We start from the raw sequence: 26,442 nt of genomic DNA, 5'->3' as shown, positions 1-26,442 counted from the left end.
TTTTCTGTGGTTTCCTTGGATCACTTAGGCAAATGCTGAGGCAGTAATATTCCACAGATAATCTTTCATTCTCTTCTGTCTTCATTTCGTCCGTCTCATCTTTCTCACCTGAACCACCCCCACCCATTCCCACGATTTCTGAAAGCAGGCTGAAGAGGGCCTTCCGCCCTACCTTCCGGCTTAGTCCGGAGGGACTGTCCGTCCACCAGCATTACTGGCTGATGGGAATGAAACACCCAAAAGTTTTTAAGTTGTTTTTTCATGCCTAGCACTTTGCATCAAAATGTGGATCGCTTGAATAGTCCGCTCACCACTGTCAACAATTTGATGGGTGGAACAAGTCATAAAACAGAAGGGAGCTATGTACTTCGGTACCCCAATCGACAATCTCCCCCTCCACCCTTGAAGCGGTGTTTCCTGTTGGACGTCACAGTTCTCGAAAGGTGTTTCTGATTTTGGAAATTACCTACAGTTGGATTGAATCCTTTAATGTCACTAAACTAATCACGGTATCATCCATTAGATATAAATTTTGAATGGATATCTGCCAATATACGTAAATATTATTACAAATCTTATCAAAAAACAAGGACACAAGAAGGCGTATCATATACTTTCGAACAGCATTCGAATTTCTTGATAGGTACTCAGCTATTTTCTAAAATATTAGTTAGTATTTTTCATTACCAATTACACATACCAATACCGTTCTTTTACATTTTTGAAAACCCGATTCAAATTACTTGATAGTAAAAAAAAAAACAACTTTCAATTTTTAAGTGATTTTTAATTTTGATCAAAAGGTACATGATTAACTACCAGGTGTCTGTCGATCTTCCTTTTATCAATAAAAAATTATTATCGATATCTTATCAGATTTTGCAAAAGATTTTGATGTCATAGACAGGTTGACATACCTTTGTTCGTTTCATTACTAGAAGAGAACGAACGGGTATCAGCACAGTATAGTTTATTGGCTCTTGCTATAGTTTTGAAGTTTAAAGAATAGTGAAATCTACTGACCCATTCAAACCTTCCTGGTTCTATTAAAAGAGGAAATTGAAAGAAATTGATAAGTTTAATAAAAAGAAATTCCTCAGATTTTCATACAAAGGAAAACAATAATGGGTTCAGAAGAAATGGCATTAGTAATAAAAAATCTTCAAAATCTTCAAGAAGAGCGCCATCGAGGCAAGCATGATGAGTATCCATTTGCATTAGAAGGGGTAAGTTTATTGAAAGATTTACTTTTTAAAAATATCATCCTCTTTGTTCTTTTATCGTTACCTGTATAATAATTCCACCTCCTTGCAACATCAATAGTATTGCTGATCATAATCCTACTTTATTCAAAAACAGAAATGAAGGATTTGCTGTTGTAATTTTAAAAATGATGGCATAAGTAATACTTAGGTAGAGGAAGGAATGATATTCAATTTATTATCTAACGATTTAGGTGTTTGTTAATAAAATTTATTTTACTTTGAGTTATCACTACTTGAAAACGAGATATACATGATTGTATAATAAAAAAAACCTTTTTTGAATTTCCCAATTAACCGCTCGCGAGCATATAACTGTTTCATTTTGTTAAAAACGACTCGACTCTATGCTAATCATTATTTACATACTAATGTTTTAGTTTTTTCATCTTTAACTACTACTTCACAGATAAACTTTCACTAATCTACTGTTTTTATTTTCTCTGTCTCCTTGATCTCCCCTGGTCATCATCACTCATTCCTTATACCACTACCTGCCACATTGCACCAATACGCTGTTCTTTGTTTCCATCCTGAGATATCCGACTGTCTAGATACCGATTCCTTACGTTTTTCATCTCCAACTGTATTCCACAGATAAAATCATTCACTAATTTACTGTCTTCTCCCGGATCTCCCCCTAATCACCATCGCGAATCCCCACAATGCTTACACTACTTATTCTTTGTTTCCATCCTGAGGTATCCGACTGTCTAGATATCGATTCCTTACGTTTTTCATCTCCAACTGTATTCCACAGATAAAATCATTCACTAATTTACTGTCTTTTCCCGGATCTCCCTCTGATCATCATCGCTCATTTCCATACAATGCTTATACTACTATCTGTCAGTTTGCACCATTTCGTTATTCTTTGTTTCCATCCTGAGGTTTCCGATTGTCTAGATATCATCTCCAACTACTATTCCACAGATGATCTTTCACTAATCTATTAACTTCTCCCTAATAAGCATTACTCATTTCCTCTAGACTTATACCACTGTCTGCCATATTGCTCTAATCTCTAATACGTTAATTCTTTAACTAATCTAATATTTCTTTGTTTCCATACTGAGGTATCTGATTTCCTGTTATATTCTCTTTTATTCCATAGACACATAACTTTTCCTACTTCTACTCGCTTCATTTCGTGCATCTTCGTCGGTCCCTTAATTACCATCACCCAAAACCATAGACATATATTAATGGACGTGCCTTAGCCGTATGTCGTTGTAATAATTTCTTGGCTAAAAATGTGAGGGAGATGGCGTATGGTTTCAGACTAGTGCTATCTCTTTCATGACACGCTTACGCACTATCGTAAGAGAGATGGATATTGTCCGAAACTTCGTTCCATCTCTTTCTTTTGTTGTACCACAATTCTGACCGCTAAGGCATGTCCATTAGTAAACGTCGATGTTAACATCGTTCCATCTCTTTCTTTTGTTGTACCACAATTCTGACCGCTAAGGCATGTCCATTAGTAAACGTCGATGCCCAACACTCACTCATTCTCACGATACTTATAGGAGACCTTCCGTCATGCCTACACCGAGCGGCATGGCCTAGAGGTTTAGACCATTGCTTAGCATTCGGGAGGACGCCGGTTCGATTCCGGGTCCGTCTGCCTTGGTCCAAGTTTTTCTGTGGTTTCCTTCGATCACCTAGGCAAATGCTGAGGCAGTAATATTCCACAGATAATNCTTAGGTAGAGGAAGGAATGATATTCAATTTATTATCTAACGATTTAGGTGTTTGTTAATAAAATTTATTTTACTTTGAGTTATCACTACTTGAAAACGAGATATACATGATTGTATAATAAATATGCAATATCTCATTAGATATATTTGGATTTTTTTTTATGATTAAACCTATTATTCGTTGTTGACAAGAAAAAATTATAGCACCTTCAAAGATAATACGTAGCTTCTTATAAAACTAATAAACATCAATAAATGCAGTAAAATAGGCATTTCTAGTTAGACAAACAATTTATTAGTTGTGCAAAGTTATAAAATACGTGTTTTAACATAATATAAGTGGTATTTCAACTAGTACATTTGATAAAATTTGATTTTTGTAATCCATGAAGTTATTGAGTAATATAGACAATAACAATTATTAACATTACAAGTGCTGATTAGTGATTTTTGTGATATGAAGAAGGAATTTTATTTTCGTTTATGGTTACTTCCGGGCGGTTTGTCACGTCAACAATCATTTTGTTCTTTTCTTCAGAAAGTCCATAGGGAACTGAAAAATTCTCCATGTGGCAATCCATCACGTACAAATCAAATAGACATTCTAATCTAATGTAGAAAAAACATTTTACGAATAACGGATTGAGATTCGAACCATATTTTAAAGATTCAATAGTCAACTAGGAAGGCTTAAGGTTTTGGGTGTTTTGTCTGATTGTCTGTCTATATGTCACAGCTCTCATATCATTTCGCTTTTAAACAAATTAAGATATTTCCTTGAAAATCCTTAACTCCAAAAAGTAAATATGTATGACATTTGATGATTTTACAATATTGAAATACTTTTTTTCAATTCCAGAATTACAGAAGGAAAACCACGTTATATAAAGTGAAAAAATTTGTTCAGACATGGATGCACAGGTATGAATTCAGATTAATACGCATTGCATCCATTCCGTCATTAATATTTTACATCTTCTTTAACAATTCTTTGTTAAACGGGCAGATAATATAATATTTCCGAACAATATGAACGTTTTCCACATATGAAAATGCCATTATCATTATAAATTGCTTGGGTGCATCGGTCAAGAACCATTTTATCTTTGTTATCTCAAGTTATCATATTAACCTTCAAAAAGCCATACTGCATATTTATGAAATCGGAGACCGGAAGATGGCGACATGTCAGCATCTTCCGGTTTATAACATCCACCTATTATTCTTGTTTTACACCACTAACATTTTAACAAAGAAGAAAAGCCACTGTATCGCAAAGTCCTTCAAGATAGGCGATTTGAGATTATTGCACACATTAATAGAGGGTATGCTCTTGGGTAGTTTCAATGGAACATTTTTCTGTTTCATGATTAGTTCTTCGACCACGGGGCGTTAAAGTTGACCAAGATTGATTTCTAAGGCTAATTCTTGACCCTTTTTGATGAGAAGTCGATTCCTATACATTCTAACATGCATATATAACACGAATATGATAGAATTTACCCAATAGCATTTGAATTAAAAAGGTGGTGATTGAAAGTCGTAAAATCGATGTTTTTTTTTATGAGAAATATTGTCATGCTCGAGTTAGTCGAAATCGGTGTTTCTATGTTTAAAATTGAAGAAAAGGTTTTCAATATTGGTCAAACTTGACACCCCTTGTCGGAAAAAACAGCAATGGAATCGGAAAAGCCCATTGGCACCCCTCTATTCATTTCTTCAATAACCTCAGATGATCATCTCAAAGAACATTGCATCAACGTGATTCTTTTTCCTTACTGTAATGATTTTTGATTTTATTCTCTATTATTCAGATTTTACTTCTCGCTTGTCCCTGAAAGTCAGGATCCTAGGTGGATCCCTGGAAACTATACAATAACATATTGCAAATCGCCGCCCATGGCGATGATTATTTTGGCAATTCTCGCAATTATTTCATACCTAATTGACGATTGTCGAGGACTGTTGGCTAACACAAGAAAGCCTAATTCTATAGCTTCCTATCTGGTGTATAACCCCCATCGTAGGTACCAGTTATGGAGGTATTTGACACCCCTGCTTGTGCACACCGGGTAAGTACTGTCATTAATTTGTCTCAAATGCACTAAGGGTTCACCTTCCCGCCGTTAGATGACACTAAATTCTCTATTGTCGGTTACTCTTTCTCTCTCTTCCCAAGAACGCTTTAAAAATAATTGTCTTTTGCTTTCATTTTAGGTTGCCCCACTTAGGAGTCAATTTAATATGTCAAATACGTTTTGGTGTCCCATTGGAAGTGGCACACAGATGGTGGAGAGTTTTGTTAGTTTACCTGACAGGAGTCCTAGCAGGAACCTTAGCTTCATCCGTAGCATCACCGCAAGCAAGATTAGCTGGTGCCAGTGCAGGAGTGTTTTCATTGATAACCTTCGATTTAATATCCTTAATTGTGGTTAGTATGAGGAAGAGCTATATGCACTTTCCATTTGCTTATGGACGTAAATGTGGATAAGATTGCTATTACACTTTAGTGTCTTTTGGTGGATATCAAAAAAAACACTAATAATAACGAATAACAATTTATAACAATAACAACGAAAACACAACTAACAAAAAGGCACAAGGAGTGAAACAGACAAACGAGAACAAAGTAACAGAAAGAACAAGATAATACAACAATAGTAACAATAACAATGACAAAGGCAACAACAATAAAACAGAGTAGATAAAAGCACTTACGAATGTTAGGAGAAGCGGTAGACGAGAGACTGTCTAAAGATATGAATTTTTGGACTATTTATAGGACAGGGTTGTTAGTAATTTTGATGGAATGTTCTAGAAGGAAAAGTAGTGAGAGAGAGGGTGAAGACACTAGCTTGTAGGAATACACAGAATTAGATAGTACAGAATTCAAGAGAAAGCAATTAAGGGTAAAACCAGATATTAGTAAGGGAGCGCATGCAGGTATGGTTGAAGTTGGAATTCTGGGTAAAAGTGATTGAGAGAATAGATTGAAAGGAAACCAAAGTATTTACAAGATAAGAAATTGAAATGAAATAATATTTGAAATGAAATGAATTTGAAGTAAAATAATGAAAAAGAATGCTTAAGAAATATCTACAAAAAATATATACAATTGTCCGCCACAACACCATATTAGAGATTTTAGAATCGCAGAAAAAGCAATATCTAATTTGAAAAACAGATACAACAAAAGCTATGCGTCAAAAGTGAAATTTTGCATGGTATTTAATGAATTTCACCATTATTAATCGAAGAATTTAATGACATTCTTGAATTGAAACAAAAATGAATTCCTTGATTAATTAATAATGGCTGACAGATTACTTCGGCGTCTTCTCTTTGTGCCGATCTTCACATAATTTTTCCTTTTTCACTTATTTCTCTCTCGTCTCTCTCACCTAATAGACTTTGTTTGCTCAACGAGTTTACTCTCAATCTTCAAACTTTCATAGTATCCCATAAAAGTTTCACTTCACTGGTGAGTAAACGCATACTGCATTACCATGCCAACCATAACATAATCTTTACAGGGTGGGTAGCATTTGGTCCTTAGTATATGACGTAGCATTTGGTTTCTAAACATTGTTGTCATTAACTCGAATATTATAAAAGAAGTCGTACGCATTCTGTGAAGGTTGTGTTACGGTTCGAAATGTTGTCCTGATTGGCATGTGCTGTACATCGATAAGTGCATTACCGATAAAGGTCACAACCCATGATGTTTTGGGACCACATGTATTTCCCCATTATATTGTGAACGTAGCAATTGTTAGACGAATCATTTTTTAGTACCTGTTTCAGTAGAAACTTACCCATGCCGATAGCTATCTGTCACCAACACAGTACCATCTTAAATGAAGGTAAGTAGAAAATAGCCACCACCTAGCTATTTGCCGAAATGTAATGCTTCCTATCTTTCTTCAGGTTTACATACTACATTGTTGATAAATGCGTTAAGCATGGAATATCTGTACACTATGTTCCCCTACACAAGGTGAAATGTAAAACTAAAACTAGTTTACAAAAATCGAACTATACAATATTGAATGACTAGCACGAGGGTTCATACCACTCCTTGATCTTTTACAGATAATGTTTAAAATTGGTATGTAGTGTATATCCGGAAGACAGTCTAATTTGTGTAGAAGTTACTATAGCATGCTACATGTTCCAGGGCATTGAACAGCTCTAACATGGGCCCACAGTATTAAATGAATCGGTACTTTTACAAAAATTAGACTGTCGTTATCCCAATTAGGAAAACTATATACAAAATTGTTAACAGAAAAAATAATTGTATATCAATTCGGAGACACATAATGCTAACAATAACGAATAACCTAGACTCATGAAAATATGTAAATGCCTACCAATATTCAGTTGTATAATTATATATTATTTAATCTGTATTTTTCTTAATATAGGTAATGATTTACATTTGTACTCACATATTTAGGGCGAACGAGAATCTTTCAGAAATGTGAAGTGTGTACGACAACATAACCACAAAACTTTTCTTGTTGTTCTATGACAGTTTGTTAAAACACATACGTGTGCTGAACATAAATCATCACATGCACACCACTTTTCAGTTTTCAAAAAACGAACCAAAACCTTTTGAAGATTGCTATTAACAGCCACAACGTCAATGACGTCAAACATCAGCACATGTTATATCGATACCTACTAGGTACTACTAACCGCGTTTCTACCGTTCGGAATTGCGATCGGTGAAATTCGGAGCTGTTCGGTTACAATATTTTGTTAGGGAGGGGACAAATGTTTAAAAGGCGTTTGAACGTCGAGCGGCTTTGCAGGTCATTGCTTAGCATTCGGAAGGGTGCCGGTTCAATTCCGGGTCCGTCTGTTTCGTCCAAGTTTTTCTGTGGTTTCCTTGGATCACTTAGGCAAATGCTGTAGCACTAATATTCCACAGATAATCTTTCATTCTCTTCTGTCTTCATTTTGTCCGTCTCATCTTTCTCACCCGAACTACCACCCACCCATTCCCACGATTCCTGAAAGGAGGCTGAAGAGGGCCTTCCGCCCGCCTACCAGCATTAGTGACTGGTGGGAATGAAACACCCAAAAATTTTTGTTCGAACGGCTTTGCATACAAGTTTAGACTCAGCACTTGGGAGAACACCGGTTCCAGGTCCGTCTTCATTGGTTCATGCTTTTTGTTGTCTCCTTGAATCACTTAAACAAATTCTGGGGCACTAATGATAACCCACTTATAATCTTTCACTTCACATCTGTCTTCATTTCGTCCGACAATTTCCTCACCCCAACCATCACCCACTCGTCTCCACGATTCCTAAAAGGAGGGGTAGTCCAGACGGACTGCCTGCCCACCATTATTAATAACTAGCTTTTTAGTGTATTTAGCAACGTTTCTAGTGTTTTGAGTGTTCTTAGTGTTTACTTTTCTGGAAGTGTGTATGTTCGTTTGAATTCACCCCATGAACATTACCTGGTGGAAATGAAACATAATGTATTAGATTTGTGAGGCCCGAAGAATTGAATGAAAAAAAGCATCATCATTTTCAAATTTGTTTTCAATTCCTTTAAATAACAGCAATCACCCCATGCCGTTAAAACTTACAATTTGAAGAATTCTTTTCCTAGTTTGGGTACATCATTTAAACGTAACGCATCTTTTTGTGTGTCATGGTAGATTATCTCAGCCGCTACTAACGCTTCCACTAATTGAATTATTTCATTGTTTGGCAAGATTTTAGAACGGATCTGTTATTTATAAATGTATAATTGGAAGAGGTCACAACTGATGGATTAGAATTTAAAGGGGGAGTAACAGTGTGACATTATGTAAAAACGTTCGGTTTATATTTTCCGTTTTGGATGTAACGTTATTCCGGATAAAAATAAAAATATGAGTTTAACTTCAGAGACTTAAACNATGATCTGCACGTTTAGGGACAGGTTTGCTTTTGTATATATTTGTTGTTAGTAACAAACTTTTTGATTAGGTATTCAAAAGAGGTAAGTAAAATTGTAATTAAATTTAGATAATCAGACCTGTAAGTTGTAAAAAAAAAACAAGAAGCGCTTAGGTTTCTGTGACTAACCGATCTTCTTTATTTCTTGTAACAGTATTTTTTTAACAAACCATCATTTCTTTGAACCTAATCTAGATGATCTTATTACTTACTCTTCTCTATACGGAATATAATTAAAAGAAAATCAAAACTGCGTTTCTTCCGCTAAGTTTTGTTCATAGTACCACATTATCTAACTGCGGCATTACTGAGTTGCTTAAATCTGTTTAATTTTATAAATTGTAAAAATCGAGTCCGCCCGTTATGTCACTAATTTCATTCATGGTATTGTGCATGGGGAGTTTAAAAAAATACACACACTTTGGCATCGCATTCTAGCGAAAGTTCAATAATCTCAAATATTCACTTTGATATTCTATTTGTTTCTGAAACTGTACGCAGCTCTTTACTTCATGATATATTTCTAATAAAATTTACACTTAATTAATAAATGTTTTTGTCACAATAATGCTTTTGGGTTTAATGTTAGATTTCCTTTGCTAATCTATGCTTCCCCGTATTACACCAAATTATTTTCATTGCCAGTTTAAGTAAAACTTTTTTTATTTTATTCATGAAGTTATTGTCCAGGCAATAGAAGGTGACCTTTCTTTAAGGAATGACTTTGGGATACTCCTAGAGGATACACCCAAAATGGTGTCATAATTTTAGTTACTCAATGATCCCTGCATAAAAGTGTACTTAAGTTTTTGAAAAAAATTAATTTGCAATTCTTTTTATTACAAAATGAGATTCTAGGTTTTTCTGTTATTTTTAGTGGCAATGTCAATTTTCTTGTTGGGTACTGTAAATGTTTACATGTAATTTCTATTTTTTTTTTCATTATAGAACTGGTCGGAATTGGAAGCCCCAGCTGTAAAATTAATCCTTAACCTGACAGTGTTAATCTATTCCATTGCTTCGTCATTGCACAATCGATTTGTTTCCGGTATTACCACTGTAAGCGACTCTGCGCATACAGCCGGTGCAATGACTGGCCTTCTCCTTGGCATATTCGTACTGAGGGCTTTTCAACCCAGCAAGAAGAAGACAATTATCGGATGGTTATGTCTGGTTGCCTGTCTAATGTCGATCGGAGTTGCGATAGGATGGCATTTGTTTTACCCGAATTATTTTCCAGATCAATTTTAATAAGTTGTTAATTAAACCTAGTTTTTGTTATTTATATATCTGATGAAAGGGTTCGAATGTTTTTAGATCATTTCGATGATATTGGAAAAGAAATTGAATCTCCTGATGTTTACTCACTTTCACATTAATTTCTTTTTTTATGAAATAAAACAAACGAACCCTTATATATACATACCTAATTTAATTAACTTTATATGTTAAACTTATTAGTTATTTCATTAATTATATACACATGTGAGGTCCCAGTCTGCTTAGATATTGATGTATTTGTAGTTTAAATAGATGTGTAGGTATGAAATATTTTGCATACATGTGGGGCCAATAAAGTCCAAAATGCTTCTTACATTTACTGTATGTATTTTGGCCTTGTTTGCGATTTCACCAAGGACTTTTCGAAATTTGGAGCCCCCCCCCCCCTAAGACCAGAGAGCAGGAGTTCGCTCCTTCCGTCTACTCCTTAGTCTGGTATTGATATGTTCTAGTTGTAGCAATATTCATTTTTGCCACTCTTATAGTGTTTCTTAGTTTTTAGTTTATCTGAAAATTGATCTTATATATTGGACTGTTTATGTTTTTTGTACTTAAAATAAAAAGAATGTGATAACTTCTTATAATGTTATAAAAATAAATACTTTTGTATATTAAATTAAGTATTTTGCGTTTTTGAAAGAAGTAATAAATTTGTAATAACATTGGTGGTGTTTCGCGGCCAGTAGGTGAACTGATGCTGTCCTGATTTGTGTGTAACTGTAAAAACCGTTGTCGGTTGGAGTTGCTTCCTAACGTTTCGCTAGCACGAGTGACGAGCTCTTTCATAGCTTCATTCATCTCCGATGCTAGATGTGGACTGGCGATTACGTTTTTTTTTTGTATTTTCTCGAGTAGAGGAAATCTTGAAAGGACACCTCCTAAAAGGGGGTAGTGTCGGATTAGCCGAAGCGTCTACCGACTAAAATCCCTCTTCAATTAGGGAGATCAACCCGCACGTTTTACATTCCACGGAAGGTTCTGTGAAAAAGGTTGGGAATGGGAAGGGGGTGAGTGTAGGAGATGAATAATCTGGTGAGGGGAAGTTGTATGAAATTGAAATTGGTGGCCCACCTCGGATGGATAGGGTGGGTACTCGCGCTAAAAGGCGAAACTGGAAATGAGCAGGGAGGAAGCTGCTCAGTGTAGAAGGTGGCAGGGCTTTCTCAAACGGTCGTGACGAGCGACGGGAAAGTGACGAGATGAACGGGTTTGGGTGACCTGACACTGTGGTCTGGAAGTTTTCCGCGAATCTGATTGTAACCTCGAGGAGTGAAGGCAGATCGAGTTCTTTCAGAATTTGTGCTTTCCTGACGAACCAGGGGTAGTCGAATGCGGTTCGAAGAAGTTGTAGGCTGTTGGAATGTGCGCGCCCTCAGATAGGAATGATGTTTGAGCAGATATAGATGATTGCGTTGAACGCACGGATTTTGGTTTGAGGTGGCTTGGAAGAAGGGCTTGAAGCAAATGGAGGCACCCAAGGGTTTGGAACAGGTGGCTTGGATGTGTTTCCGCTTTCCGGTGAAAAATACCGCTCAGATCAGTGATGGAAAAGCTCCATTTGATGGGATGGTTGTTAACGATGATAGGGGATGATTTTCGGATCCTACGCAACTTTATCTCGTTAATGGAGAGTTTCCATTTTCGGTACCAATTCAGGAGTAGGGGCAGAAACTTGTTAATTTTGGTAGAGAACCGGAAAATAGTTTAGGCGGAGTTTAAAAGGGCGATGCCATCGGCGTAGAGAGCAGTGAGAATTAGGGATGGGGGGAATGTCTACGCAGAACAGATTGAAAAAAAGTGGTGAGTTTCCTGGGAGATAAGGCACAGCTAACAACTAAGGGTTTTATTAGAGTGGAAGGATCTAATAACCTTGATTAGAAAATGGAGAATTTTGAGGACAATAAACTTGGAGATGAAATCTTCGTACTAAACTCAATCCAAGGCTTACTGGATGTATTCAACTACTTTGCTCAGTGAACTGAGTAGGCTGATGGACCTGCAGCTTGATGGAGCCGCATGATAGCGTGCGCGATGATGCAGAGTGCGGTTATGTGTTTTGGTGGTAGGTCTTTTAGGACACCGTTGGGAGTTCCGTCCGTACATGAGGCGTTTCCCTTTTTCAGAGATTGAATAGTAAGGAAAATTTCGCGGGGGGACGTGAGTTTAAAGCCGGAGACAGAGGGGGCGAAATTTTGGGAGGCGTCTATAGTTCGCTCATGAAAGTCGGTGGTCCACAGTGGGGAACACTGGAGACAGAGATATTCTGCGAAGACTGTAACTTTTGAACTCTGAAGTGTATGCGGAACCGTTTTGTTTTCGATGCAGGAGGTGTGAAGCTCTGTGTCGGAGAGAGCGGATCACTTGCCAGGTGCTTTTGTGGTGTGTTTCTGTCTGAGCGATGTAATCGTCGATGGTGGCGCTACGGAATTCGGTGAGACGGGTTGCAAGGTAGGCACGTTGTTCGGGATCATGATGTTTTTACCACAGACGGCGGTTTTTGTTTTTCCTCTTAACAAGGGCAAGAATGTCTGCCGGGGGTTCTCTGGGGAGGAGGAGGGGTGAATTCTCGTGGAGAGCTTGAGTTCGCCGGTAATCTGGTTTGAAAGGAGATTGACAGCTTCGTTGAGTTCCGCTGTAGTGCGAATTGAGGATATTTCGAGGGTGTAGCGGAGATGTAACCAGTTTGGCGAAGTTGTTAGGTTTGGGAGGTTGAGGGATGGGCAGCCGCTTTCAAGTAGTGCTGGAAGGTGGTCGGAGCTTAGAGCGTCAAGAAGTGTGGGATCAGCCGAAAGAATAACATTTTTTTAAGACGTAGATGTCAAAAATGTCAGGAAGTTGTGGGAGCAGTGACGTATGTAAGATCTGCAGGCGCTTCAACCGTGAGGTTGAAGTCGAGAACATTGGCAAAAAGGGTTGGTTTGTCGGCGGCCCCAGAAGTAGTGTGTGGTTGCGTCTGTGACGTTTGGTTAGGTTAGGAAGGATCTGAGGAAGGATCTAATAACTCCGATTAGGAAATTAGGGAATTTTGAGGACAATAAACTTGGAGATGAGATCTTCGTACTAAACTCTATCCAAAGCTTACTGGATGTCAAATAGAAGCATGGAAGTGTTTGGTTGAATTTTGATCACACACCATTTCTAGTAATAAAAAATTTAGTATACTCTGTTCGCTTTTAAAATAGAGCAAACAAAAACAAACTTGACCACATCATCACCTAGTGGTATTTACGTGGACAATCGTTGACCTGATTGAGGAAATTTTGGGTTAGAGAAATGGAGAAATTCTAGTTATTTTAAAGTAATTGAATTAAGTGTACACTTTGCATTGCATGCTGTCATCAAACGGCGGCATCATCTTTTAAACAATACAACGTGGTGTAGGAAAATTCGTCCAAGTACCTTCAGCAATTTTGAAAGGTGATGTGCTTTGTTCAAAAGATTTTGAGAGTTCTGTTATTTAGGGCAGTTTCCAGAGAAGCAGGCGATATTTTCAGACAGATGTGACTAGAAACATATACAGTGCCTTCATAAATCGAGAGTCACGTGTTCATTTTTAGTAACCGATAGTCCGTTTGTTAATTTGTGACTGGCGCTCTGAATCTGGTTAGTAATTGATTACTAACAATACTGGAGTCCGTCAATTGTTAGTCAGTGTCGTCCTCGTTTGTTTTGGCTATTTGTTAAAGATAATAAGATACTGATTCTTGCCTATCTGACTTTTTTATTCATTTCTATTTTATATGATACTACTAAACGTTCATAAAATACTATCACTGGAATGTGTCAGAAATCGTCTAGGAAAATTTGAATTGATTTTGTGCATCTTGTATTGTTGGTTACTTGTANAAATTTAAAATAAATTATAAAGTATAATGAAATTTTTATACTCAGTTACAGTAAACCCCAATCAAATAAGCCAAAACTTTGGTTTAAGAGGTCAGAATAATATGCTCAACTGTTTTTATTAATAAAAAAATTTGTATATGTCTACTGCGGAATAGAAAAGGTTAGAAGCGTTCAAAATGTGGGGTCACAGGCGAATGATGAGGATACCGTGGATAGAGAAGGTTAGAAATGAAGAGGTATCAGAAGGAATAGGAGAACAGAGCTCACTAAGGAAGTCAATAAGAAATAGACGAGATAGGACATCTCAGTCATGAAGGGCTTGTTGGAGACTTATCAGAAGCAGAAACGGAACTTAAAGAAGTAGACCTAGATTAGGTCACTGTTCACAAATAGTTAAGGATGTGGGATATTTTAGTTTTAGGGAAATGTGAAGATGTTAATGTGAAAATTCATTTTCGATTTTCCATCCACTACGAACTTCTTCAGGTTAGAGAGGAAAAATATGAAGTTTGTAGTGGATGGAAAGTCTAAAATGAATTTTCACATTAATATTACATATTAACCACTACTAGTAATTAAAAATGTCAAATGTGAAGATTATCTCAGGATAGGAAAGATGGAGGTACGTGTTCAACCAGTCTTAGGACTGACGACCTAATGATGATGATACGTATCTAAACAAGTAAATGACTGTTTAACGAAATTTTACGTACTAAAGATTTCCTTCACAATTCTGATTTTTGAATTTGATATGGATTCTGTATTAAAAAAACAATATTTTATTTTATCTGACCAATTATCACCAGATAATTTTTTTATTGAATATCCTTCACTAATTTTATTTATAATTAATGGAGGGGATGTTAAAATTTTTCAGTGACCCTGAAAATCTTAACAATAAAAGTTAATGGGACCTTTTATGATCATTTTGTGATATTTCAGAAGGAAAATATATGCAAGGTGCTAAGACAGCGGAACCCTAGTACCCTAGACAACACCCCTCGAAAGTTTTGTTTATTAATTTTGGTACGGAATGTTAATTTAGTATTTCAATTCGTATCACATTCTTATTTTATTTGCTAGACCAAATGTCTACTTCTTCAAACAACATAATCCAGCACTGATGATAACGTTGTAAATTACATAACCAGACGCTAGTACAAACATTTGTCAACATAAACTGCGAGATACAGCAGGAATTTTAAGTTGTCTGATAAGTACGACAAATAAAACAGCTGTTATTCTTTGTTCGATTATTGCAAGGCTTTTGTTAAAATAATAAGTTAATAAAATTTTAAAGGTCGATGAAATAAGTTATTGTTTTGATCTAATTAAATACGATAGATTAATCAGAAGAAGGACAAAACCAATAAAAATAAGATTTGATTTCCACTTTGTAATCATTTTACAAATAATATTTTCGTATTAATGTAGGTACTACTTTATCTTTTTTGTACCTTTTATTACCATAACCTCAACTTGCAATGTTTAGTAAGGTTAGTTTACGAATTGAAGATATTCAAAAGAATTCATCGATGTTGAAGATGATTTTTGAACAATTTTTTTAATTAAAATAAATCGGTTGGCTAAATAATCTTCCCTTTCAGACGCGAGTTCTAAATGAAATGATTACGATTTGGAACAAACGAGGGTCTGCCTAACTATTAGGTACACAAGTTTGACTGCTAAAAACATTGTTCATGAAATATGAAGTGCCTACATGCAGAAAACATGTCATGGTTGTAAAATATTACCTAAAACGGCTTGTTGGGGCAGCCATCTGTTGATTACAACATTGTCAGGTTTTCCATGCAAATATCCGGTTTCATATTTCCACAGGACTTTGTAGGGTAGTTCGGCAAATGTCTCCAGGAAGGTGTCTTTCAGGTGGGTTGACAAATTAGCGCTCTTTACATTGGAACCAAGACTGACGTACACTATTCCTTGTGTAGCTTCATCCATCTCCTTTTGCAGACTCTATATTTAAACATAAATAATTACAATCGGAAGATATCACAGCTTGTGAAGAATTAAAACAGTTTTAAAACTGAACTTTCTCAATTTTTAACTGTTACTACATAGAAACTGAATTTCAATAGATATTATTTCAAAAACAATTATACCATTTAGAGATTTTAAAAAGAAATCGATTCGCTTACCGGAGATAATTTGGTGTTAGGCTTGATATGCATCATTCCCATTTCAACAACGGAAGGCACTTGTGGCTTAGGGATTCTGGACATGACATTTACATTTGAGAACATCATACTTGCAGTTTTTTCAAGTTCTCCCAGATAAGGTAAATCTTTACCGAAATATTTTCTCGCCATTTTGTCCATCTTCGGCATGATCTCCATCTCGTATTTGTACCACGACCTGAGATTTGCGTACGACGAGAACAATCTTTGCCATAAGGTCAACTGTCCCGTATAACCCAAAAGATAATCAGGATTGATGACGGGATGGATGGGGTTTCCAATTGCTTTTTCGTTGGGGAACAGGGATGGCAATGATAACACACCGATCCATGGACACTTGTATTTCCACGCAAAACCATACGAAGGAGCATAGAGCATCTCAGCTAAGACAACGTCGAATTTGGTCTCGTTATCCCTCATAAGCTTCTGTACATCCGGGTGGCTCATTTCCTCTTCGAAACTTGGAGGCCACAATTCCAAGTAGAACGCTTCCAGAATCTGGTCCGGAGTCAGATCTTTTCCGAAAACGGGACTCAAATCGAAGGAATGGTATGCATAGCTTACATCAATTTCGGTCAGGTTGGTCAAAGTTGGGTCGCGTATAGGATCCGGGGTGATGACGGTTACTTTGTGGCCTCTCAAGGACAATTCCCTCCAGATCGGTTGGAATACGACCTGGTGGCTGACGGACGGCGATGGGAAGATGCACAAAATATCGGCGCCATGGGCGATTCCTGCACACAGAACCAGCAACGGCAGTAACGGTGTGGACTTCATGGTGGCCGTTTGTCGAATGTGCGTGGTGTTATCTGGAAATGGTGCAGAGACTGAGTGAGGAGTTGTGGCAAAAAATTTGTTCTTAAATAGTTTTTGTTTATCAGCTGATACGGAGTAGGTTGATGGCTCCTTCATGTTGATGGCACGTGACGGACACTTGTTAAATTTTACGTGTCGACCAGTGATGGCACGATCGCAACGTTTGTATGTATGTGCGTGTGTAGTGTGCATGTGTGTTTGTGTTATTGGCATTTCTCGCGTCAATGTTGACGCGTACCTAATCTCCATGGACCGTCTGAAGGCCCTTTTGTAATGTAAACAAATAAAATCACAGAAATTTCGGTTTTCATTGCAGCACGTTATCGGACTTCACTGTACTTACAGTGTGAACGTATTTCCAGTATCGGAGTTAAAACAAGGTATGTATGTCGTTACAGAGAAATAGCAATGGGAAGATCATCAGATCTTTATCAGGCCCCTCACTTGTCCGTTAATCCTTTATTGACATTCTTCTCAAGGCTTAGAAACTTGAAGTTTTTAATAACACTAATACTAATATTTATATTTTTAAGTTAGAGGGACATTCAATGTAGGCATTCTCACTTATTCTTTTTTTAGTATATTCTTCTGTAACCTCAGTACATTGATTACATTTGTAGCTGTTCAATATCTTTTAAAAGATACCCTTCTTCCTCCTTGTCTAAGAAAGGCATGTTTTGCAATTGCTTCCTTGGGACATTTTACCGTTTGAGTATCGCGTTTCAAGATGCAGTGACATCTGCTTACAGGCTTATGCTATGTCCCTGCATGATTACAGGATCATGTAGGGACATAGCCGTCCCCCTTTTTGGTATGGGTCAAGCGTGGGCTACACAGTTGTAGATTTTATATCCTATACAACCCCAATCGCGTTTAGTACCGCAATAATCTACTACCACCAGTACATAACCTCACATAACTCAAAACGCCTTGAGTTCCATGATAATATTATTACCTATATATTAGAAGAATTTGGCATGAAAGTTAATAAAAATAAATAAAAGTAAAACATTGACATGCAACTGATGTAAAAGTAGGGTTAGAATTAATACAAAAGTACAAGACGTGAAACTAGAAGAAGTTACTGATTTTCGATATTGAGGGAATCATATAACGGAAAATGCACTAGAGATATAAAACAAGGAATAGGTAGTGTAGAATTAGTTTGCTATCAACAAAAAGAAATCGCCTTTGAAGTTTAGAGAGATAGAGGTAGACCTAAATTATTATTCGCAAACGATTAAAGACGTAGGTTGCCCAAATTTTCGAGAAATGCCAAAATTGAGTCAATCAGACATTGGTTTGAAGACTTCACGATGATGAAGCACCTAGGTAGGAAAATTAAAAAGTGTCAGACTTCAAGTTGATCCTTATTCTATTTTCAAAACCCTTTTGTCAGAAAGTGATTTTTTTGGATAACTAATTTAGCAGTCATGTTCATCGAGAAAAAGTCACAAAAGCTCCCAGTTTCGGCAATAAATAAAAACACCTCATGATTTTACATTGAGCAAAGCATTTTGACTCATGTGAAGTCGAAGCCTTAAATTTCACATTAAAATGGGATAAGTTAACAATTTAGGATTCAATGGGCGGACTTAGGGCGACTTGGGTCCATTCGCAGCTGCGATCCTAGAGTCATGCTGATGCATCCAATAGCCGATCTTTGAAAGCTTAAGACGGTCTTAAATACTTAATAGTAATTATGATATCGACATTTTGATTTTGATTGGGGCATCTTTCTAGAGTCAATCTAAAGAAGTTATCGTCAGTGAGACTGCAAGAAAAAAAAAAGGAGAAGCGGTAGCAGGAGTTTAACTCGTTTGGTCAGTGGTACGAATAGATGGTAATGAGGTTGCAGGGTTTTTGTTTATGATAATCCTTTGGTATGGATTATTTCATGTTCTTGTGAAGGATATACGCCATCCCATATGAATTTTTTTTGCTTCTGTCTTTTGTTAATTTAATAGAAAACTAAATAAACTACAAGAATTCGAATAATATGTAAGCAAGAAATAAAATGCATTTAATTTAGTTTATCAAATTATTGATTTGCGGACGATAATCTTTCCAAAGATAATTCATAATTAATTCTACTCCACTTACTGCAATAATATTGTATTAAACTAATAGATCAATATTTGTGTAGAACTAGTAAATTAAATAATTATAGATATTCTTCAAGGAGATTATGTAAAACAAATACAAATTATCGTACAAAACTGAATAGCCACTTCACCCTGATAGCACCTGTTTGATACGTGACTAAAATAAACATACGATTTCACACTTTTAAAGGACTCGGAAATAGGTAATATTATCAATTGCGTTTAAAGGATATTTTATAAAAGACTTTCGTAAAGGAATAAGAAAAATATTGATTATTTCACCAGAATGCTTAAACAGAACATTATAAGCCAAAATTCTACTTATATAATATACAACGTGTAGGTAATTATGGTGTTTTAACTGAAGACGATTTTCTTGTAAAATTTTTACATAATGATTTGTACAAATATAAAATATTAGGAAGGGATTTTTTTTAAATCGGTAAAAAAATTGCATGATTACATTTGTGATGTGATACTTGACAACGCTGGTTGTTGATGTTGAATGCATAACTAACTTGTAACGTCAATAGAATTGCATCGTTTCCATTTAGTTTATTTAACGGCAATGGTGTTAAAAATGGAAAACAATAACTAGCAAAAACAGTAAAAATGACATTATTTGCTACGCTCGTGTTATAGTTTTCACTATAACCTACGAAAATCCTTATTATAGGCTCCTGTAATGAAAGAAATAAAATATGAAAAAAAAAAATTGGATCAGCTGAGCACAGAACCCGAATCTTTTGCATACCAAGCGAACGTTTTAACCACTGCACTATTCTCAAAATGTTTGCGTAGTCTACATATAATAATCGAACCAGTGGTAGCAAAGACTGTAGGTATATCAAACTACGTCATGATCATGGTGCAAGCCTCCGGCAGCCGTTAATTCAATTTGCGGGTATCGTTGCCAGCATTGGAAAAATAGCAACAGTGTTCACACCTTTTTCCAAAAATTATACCATTTTCGATATATTGCAATATAGAGGACAAAACGAACGCCCTGTATAATAGATCAAAGTATGGCGCTCGCATAATTAATTAATTAGATATCTTAGAAAGTCGTTGAATCTTAATTAATTAATAAAACAAATGGTTCTAAGTATAATTTATATTTTATTACCTCTTTGATAAAGTCGCTGTGTTAGTGTTGCGTAACATGAGTGTAATCAAAACAAAAAAGAAACGTTGTCGTTGAGATAATGCAGTAGTAATAATAATAATAAAAATAATAACTCTGGCCGATTTAAATGGACTGCTCAAGTTCGGTATAAATTTATCATTTTCTTTACGGAAAATAAAACAAAGACAGGAACGTATTTCTTACGTTAGACAGACGGGCGCTTCTCTTGATTATAAAATGCAGCGGCGGCTCGCGTTAAATTTTTCAGCTTTTTAACAGTTTACATAATTGACGACAGAATGAATGTTAATTAATATTTAACTTCCGTGATCTCCATGATCAACTTTGCACTATCAATATATGTACCCTTTCAGATGAAAAAAATTAATAAAATTCAAACGTTTGACCCTTTGATTGACTTAAAATAAACCAATGCACTGGTTCATATATTGCTAGTACCTATAAAAAGACATAACTTTTGCTTGCTTTATTTTCCCTTCTACTCCCTTCAAAATAGTAAAAATAGGAGGGTGGTGGTTAAGGAGATATTAAAATAAAATAATTAAAAATAATATCCTTAATCAATTGTCCATCTGTGGATATCTAATTTATATTATCAGAATATTAATAGTACTATGGTAGAAAATTAAGAAATAGTAGATAATAATAAATTGAGATGTTTTTTGGTCAGTTTAGGAAGGCGATCTCTACAGTAAACTTTTAATTCAAACGCGAGGTATTATACCGAATTTTTCCATGAACATTCACCTTTCATCCCTATCAGATTTAAAAACTTAAGTGGCAGTCCGTTTTAGTGTGGATTAAGACGGTCAAACAGCTCTCTTTCATTAAATGAATTTATGGTGGACTTCGCCTTCTGAAATTGACCGGAGTAGATACTTAGAGTAATAAGCTTCTGTAAAAAATATCTGCGTTCTGCAATTTAAAGTATTCTATTACTGTGTAACCTCCTTATAACCAATCATTTTGTCCAGTTATAGAAAGCTTTCGTTATAAATGGTATACAATTAAAATATTCTGGCGAGAACGAGCGTGTTTGTGTGCGATCGGGCACACGTGTGTGTGAGCGGCTTATCGATTCGCCGACTAGCCGCGGGCGCCTTTCTTCATGTGCGTCGTATTTGTAAATGTGTGTGTCGCACGCGCGTTCTGGGAAAGCAGTTAAAGAGTTTAAAGAAAAAAGAAACTATCCGGATGTTTCCAGAAGGTGCCAGAAAGTAAACAAAATAGTATTTAAAGGAAGAGACGATCGCCGAGAAGAGTAGAAATAAATTGACCATTGCAGAAGTGAATCCAGAAATAAATTGACAGCGATAGCAGTGAAATAAATAGCGCAGTGAATAGTGATATATCAAAAGTAGTGTAAATAAATAGAATAATTCATAACCTAAGTTTAGTAATAATTTAATAGCGTTTTTAAGTTCTTTAATAATTAGTCTAAATAAATAGTTTTTGTCGTTATCAGTCTTANAAACTCTATCCAAAGCTTACTGGATGTCAAATAGAAGCATGGAAGTGTTTGGTTGAATTTTGATCACACACCATTTCTAGTAATAAAAAATTTAGTATACTCTGTTCGCTTTTAAAATAGAGCAAACAAAAACAAACTTGACCACATCATCACCTAGTGGTATTTACGTGGACAATCGTTGACCTGATTGAGGAAATTTTGGGTTAGAGAAATGGAGAAATTCTAGTTATTTTAAAGTAATTGAATTAAGTGTACACTTTGCATTGCATGCTGTCATCAAACGGCGGCATCATCTTTTAAACAATACAACGTGGTGTAGGAAAATTCGTCCAAGTACCTTCAGCAATTTTGAAAGGTGATGTGCTTTGTTCAAAAGATTTTGAGAGTTCTGTTATTTAGGGCAGTTTCCAGAGAAGCAGGCGATATTTTCAGACAGATGTGACTAGAAACATATACAGTGCCTTCATAAATCGAGAGTCACGTGTTCATTTTTAGTAACCGATAGTCCGTTTGTTAATTTGTGACTGGCGCTCTGAATCTGGTTAGTAATTGATTACTAACAATACTGGAGTCCGTCAATTGTTAGTCAGTGTCGTCCTCGTTTGTTTTGGCTATTTGTTAAAGATAATAAGATACTGATTCTTGCCTATCTGACTTTTTTATTCATTTCTATTTTATATGATACTACTAAACGTTCATAAAATACTATCACTGGAATGTGTCAGAAATCGTCTAGGAAAATTTGAATTGATTTTGTGCATCTTGTATTGTTGGTTACTTGTATATCGCACTAAACAAAGTTCACACATCAAAATGAAATAAGAAGTTGTTGCTTCGTTTGTATCAATTTATTAGACAACCGCAGATTTTGTTTACACAAGTTTGAATTTTTCAGGTACTTACTTACTTAGAACAATTAAAAAACAGTGCATTATAAATTAAGGGACAGGAGAACAGGTAGTGGTAAAAAGATTAAAATTAAACTATAATCAATAAGTTAATCAACTTTCAACAACACATATCACATATTCGCAAAAAAATTGGAAGTTATTGTACAAGTAATCGTTTTCTTCCAACATTTCATTCGGCATAATTAAAAGTATCTATTGTATGAGACACTTATACTTTATAGGGCAACAATAAATATGGTGTGGGTGAGGTCCCACAAGATAAACTCGTAGAAGGGTCAATTATTTTGAAATATGACAAACTAACAATCACCCTTTAAACAAACACACGTCACCAATATCAGGTTAATAAAAGTAAAAAATAGCCAACAAAACGTCAACATCGGAAACAATAATTGTTTTAGAAGCATCAACTAGCACATATTCGACTCCATCACTATCCTAAATCACGGTGAACATATTCTATTGTACCGATACACCACTGCGTCTTAAATTACAGCAAATAATTACAAAAGAGTTAGACGAGACTGTTTTTCTGGGACCATTTTTCACATAGCCTTTAGTTTCTTTTCGTCGCCCAGAAACAGATACTTTATCACTTGTAACAGAGCCGGCTTCAAAAGCACGAACAGAGATAAGAAAATTCCCAAAATTAGGAAGAGTGCCAATCCTACGAAAACTATGATGTCCATCAGGAAATACTGATACGAGGGGGTGTCGAGCAATGGACTCCTGAAGTACTTTGCACCTTTGTGTCTTATAACGTATTCCGTCCACCAAACTGCCTTTTCGAGACCCGTCATCGGTTGGTCTAGTATGAAATCTCTTACTTCTGAAATCTTTCTGTGGTACCTGAAAACAGATTAATGACTTTGTTAGTTTCTCTCCGCTTCTGTCGGAATGTAATGTAATCTATCGGCTAAAACTAATGGGTAATGCAATGTAACGCAAAGTGATGGGTGGGGTGAAAGATTAAGGCGAGGAAGTCATCACGAACGAGCTAAAGACAGTGGAGTACTGAAAAATAATCTGTGGTAGAAAATCGCCCCAGCATTTACTCACACAGTTCAAGGAAACTATAGAGGAACTTAGACTAAGACAATACTAAACTATGATCTAACCATTAGACCATGCAGCTAGTCATAGCTAGGTGAAGATTAAGTAAACATTTTTGTGTGCTTCATTTTGATCAGTTACTAATGCTGATGGACAAGCTTTATTGCAAACTTGAAGAGTGAGGTGGAAGGCCCACTCCAGTCTCCTCTTAGGTACTGTTGGAATGGGTGGGTGATGATTGGGATGAGGCAAATGACAAGGACAAAATGAAGACAGAAGGAAAGTGTTAGATTATCTATGGAATATAATATTCGTCTAAACGACGAAAGAAAACCACAAAAATCCAGAACTAAGCTCCAATCTTACAAGTGTACCACGTTCATCGATGAAGTCATCATCATCATCATAAGGTCGTCAGTCCTAAGACTGGTTGGATACGTACCTCCACTCTTTCTTATCCTGAGCTAAACTTCGCATTTCCCTAAAACCAACCCAACCCAAATCCTAAATCTACGTCTGCCTCTACACCTCCTACTTCTGTTTCTGCCTCTAATATGTCTCTGACTAGACCTTCATGCCTAAGAAGGTGTCCTGCCAACCTATCTCGCCTATTTCTTATTGATTTCCACAGAGTCCTCTGTTCTCCTATTCTTTCTAATACCTCTTCATTTACAACCTTCAAACCTTTTCTTTTCCGCCGCGTCCACTGGAAGGGGGCCAGATTTTTTTTTTGGAAGGTGGTGGTAGGGGAGAGACAGATGGCATAGTCGAAATGGAGATAGAAGAGAAGTGGATAATTGTCTGTGAAGTATTACTGGCCCAGCATTTGTCGAAACGATGCAAGGAAACGATAGAAATATCCTGACCAAAGTGACAGGATTGAAGTCGAACGTTGCCCTTCTAAATGTTAAGCTCTAATATAACAAGTAGACCACGTCAATTTATAAAGTACAAATTCAAAAATTAATTTGCTTTAATGCATTAAAAAACCCTACAATAATTCCATTTGTCAAAGCGATCCAAGGAGACCACGGAAAAATTAAAGTGTACGTAGTACCAGTGCAGTGACGAATTTCGTGGTTTAGGAGAACGCCGAAGACTTAATTGCATCTAAATCCGGACTTGTCATTTCTGAATACGACCCTGTGCAGTTCAACTCATGACTTCATATAACATTGTTGTTCACAATACTATTCATAGAAACCTTAGTAAATACTGTTTTCCTCTTAATTTGAATATAAGTAGAGAATCAGCGCCCATGAGGGTTGTAAGGTTTTCTATTTTGGCCTATTTATTTGAGGTTAGAACACATAACTGCGGATCTAACAATAGGACCTAAGTATTCTTATCTCAAACGGATACCTACGTATGGGAAAAGTATTTATGATAAACGCTATTTGTATTTTTTGAATGGAAAGCCCTTGAATGTGGAAATATTTTTGAAAACTGTTCAATTAGTTTTTAAAGAAATACAATTTTATTTAACAAAAAACTGCACTTTCTGGAACTTATGTTTCTCCAAAGATTAAACTTTAACGTTTGCCTTTTTCAATAAGTTTAATCTTATCTTAACCGGCTAAAAGTTGATTATTTGGAGACATTGACCCTGTTCTGTATGATGTCATCGTTGCGCAAAAATTTGAAGGATTAACTACAATTAGTAAACACACATAGTGTGATAAAAGTGTGGATTATCTTGTTTGAATTTACTAACGAAGGTGAAACACACTTAGAAGGATACTTACTTCTTATTCCTGACTACATCAAAAATTTTCGCCTTCAAGTCGCTTTTGGTGACCTTGTGCAAGTCGACCTTGACCCCGATGCCGTGATGCACCATTAGATTGACGTTCATTTCTTGATCGAAGAAGAATGGCATGCCAATTAAAGGCACTCTATTATAAATTGCTTCTTCCATGGATTGAAAACCTCCTTGCGTTATGAATGCCTTTACATTTCGGTGTCCTGATAAAATAAAATTGTTGTTATGGTAACAGCTACAGTACCATATCGGGATATAATTCGTTGACGTTTTTATAGATGGCGTAATGTGTTTATTTAAACTTGCAGATAGAACGGGTCAAATGCGAGTGCGGTAACTGCGGTCGTTTTTGACAATGTAGTGCACGTATCTTTACATTTTTTTTTGTAGCATATTGCTTTTAAGACATACGCGATTTTAAAAAGAAAAATGATAATAAATATTTTTGGCACGACGGAGTTTTAAGCATTTTTTTTTAAATGTATGTTTTGTTTTGGAATAACTTCCGTTTTCATTATATAACAAGTCAACTTCATTTGAACTTCTAAATCTGTGATGATAATCAACTTAACGAATGGAAGCTAAGGCTAAATGTCAATTACACCATCTAGTAATTCCAAGGTTAACTTAGATAACGAATTATTGCTTGGATGAATGAATTGGTGTAGTGAGAATGTTTTAAATGGAATTTCCAGTATTTCGAACTGATATAAAATGTCACATCAACTTCCAGGGATAAAGGTTTCTATTTCTGTTAGGAATAAACGTATTTTTTCTCTTATATGACGTATTTTTTCTCTTATATGACGTTGTATATGTAGATTTCATACTTAATATTAATTCGAGTGTACTGTCGGGGTATTGGTTTATTTAAAAATTTAAAATAAATTATAAAGTATAATGAAATTTTTATACTCAGAGACG

The 26,442-nt window shown here is 35.9% G+C and overlaps 4 protein-coding genes across 10 annotated transcripts in view; 1 reads left to right on the top strand and 3 right to left on the bottom strand.

Annotated features, from left to right (window-relative positions):
• LOC108740287 (Meckel syndrome type 1 protein) overlaps positions 1-7,861 on the bottom strand; it is a 29,564-nt gene extending 21,703 nt beyond the window's left edge. Inside the window, exon 1 of one of the 3 annotated variants that reach the window (XM_025977848.1) lies at positions 7,417-7,861. In XM_025977848.1, the coding sequence (XP_025833633.1) occupies positions 7,417-7,469 (53 nt within the window). In that variant the 5' untranslated portion in view covers positions 7,470-7,861. The remainder of the gene's footprint in view (positions 1-7,416) is intronic. The other 2 variants (XM_018474553.1, XM_018474555.1) reach the window with 2 other exon arrangements.
• On the top strand, positions 925-10,522 carry LOC108740289 (rhomboid-related protein 3-like). Of its 5 annotated transcripts, none has more exons than XM_018474561.1 (7): positions 925-1,226; positions 3,825-3,886; positions 4,780-5,037; positions 5,183-5,396; positions 6,758-6,828; positions 6,893-7,073; positions 9,877-10,522. In XM_018474561.1, the coding sequence occupies exons 1-5, from the start codon at positions 1,125-1,127 to the stop codon at positions 6,770-6,772; spliced, it is 651 nt and encodes a 216-aa protein (XP_018330063.1). In that variant the 5' UTR covers positions 925-1,124; the 3' UTR covers positions 6,773-6,828; positions 6,893-7,073; positions 9,877-10,522. The 5 variants fall into 5 exon arrangements, with proteins under 5 accessions (XP_018330063.1, XP_018330065.1, XP_018330064.1 ...); XM_018474563.1 differs by having other exon boundaries at positions 6,499-6,828; XM_018474562.1 differs by having other exon boundaries at positions 5,183-5,397; positions 6,658-6,828.
• A 6,405-nt stretch (positions 10,523-16,927) lies between these two features.
• LOC108740282 (voltage-dependent calcium channel subunit alpha-2/delta-3-like) overlaps positions 16,928-26,442 on the bottom strand; it is a 79,283-nt gene continuing 69,768 nt past the window's right edge. The window contains exon 26 of the mRNA XM_025977853.1: positions 16,928-17,062. Coding sequence (XP_025833638.1) covers positions 17,027-17,062 — 36 coding nt within the window. The 3' untranslated portion in view covers positions 16,928-17,026. The remainder of the gene's footprint in view (positions 17,063-26,442) is intronic.
• LOC112905433 (UDP-glucuronosyltransferase 2B1-like) lies at positions 22,630-25,750 on the bottom strand. Its single transcript, XM_025977854.1, has 2 exons — positions 25,502-25,750; positions 22,630-23,552 (listed from the first exon to the last, which is right to left on the bottom strand). Exons 1-2 carry the CDS (start codon positions 25,672-25,674, stop codon positions 23,249-23,251), a joined length of 477 nt encoding a protein of 158 aa, XP_025833639.1. The 5' UTR covers positions 25,675-25,750; the 3' UTR covers positions 22,630-23,248.

Source organism: Agrilus planipennis, unplaced genomic scaffold, assembly GCF_000699045.2.
Source record: "Agrilus planipennis isolate EAB-ADULT unplaced genomic scaffold, Apla_2.0 scaffold227, whole genome shotgun sequence".
In the NCBI taxonomy this organism is placed as follows: domain Eukaryota; kingdom Metazoa; phylum Arthropoda; class Insecta; order Coleoptera; family Buprestidae; genus Agrilus; species Agrilus planipennis.
The sequence above is the reverse complement of the archived record's forward strand: the minus strand, read 5'-3'. Positions and strand labels throughout refer to the sequence as shown.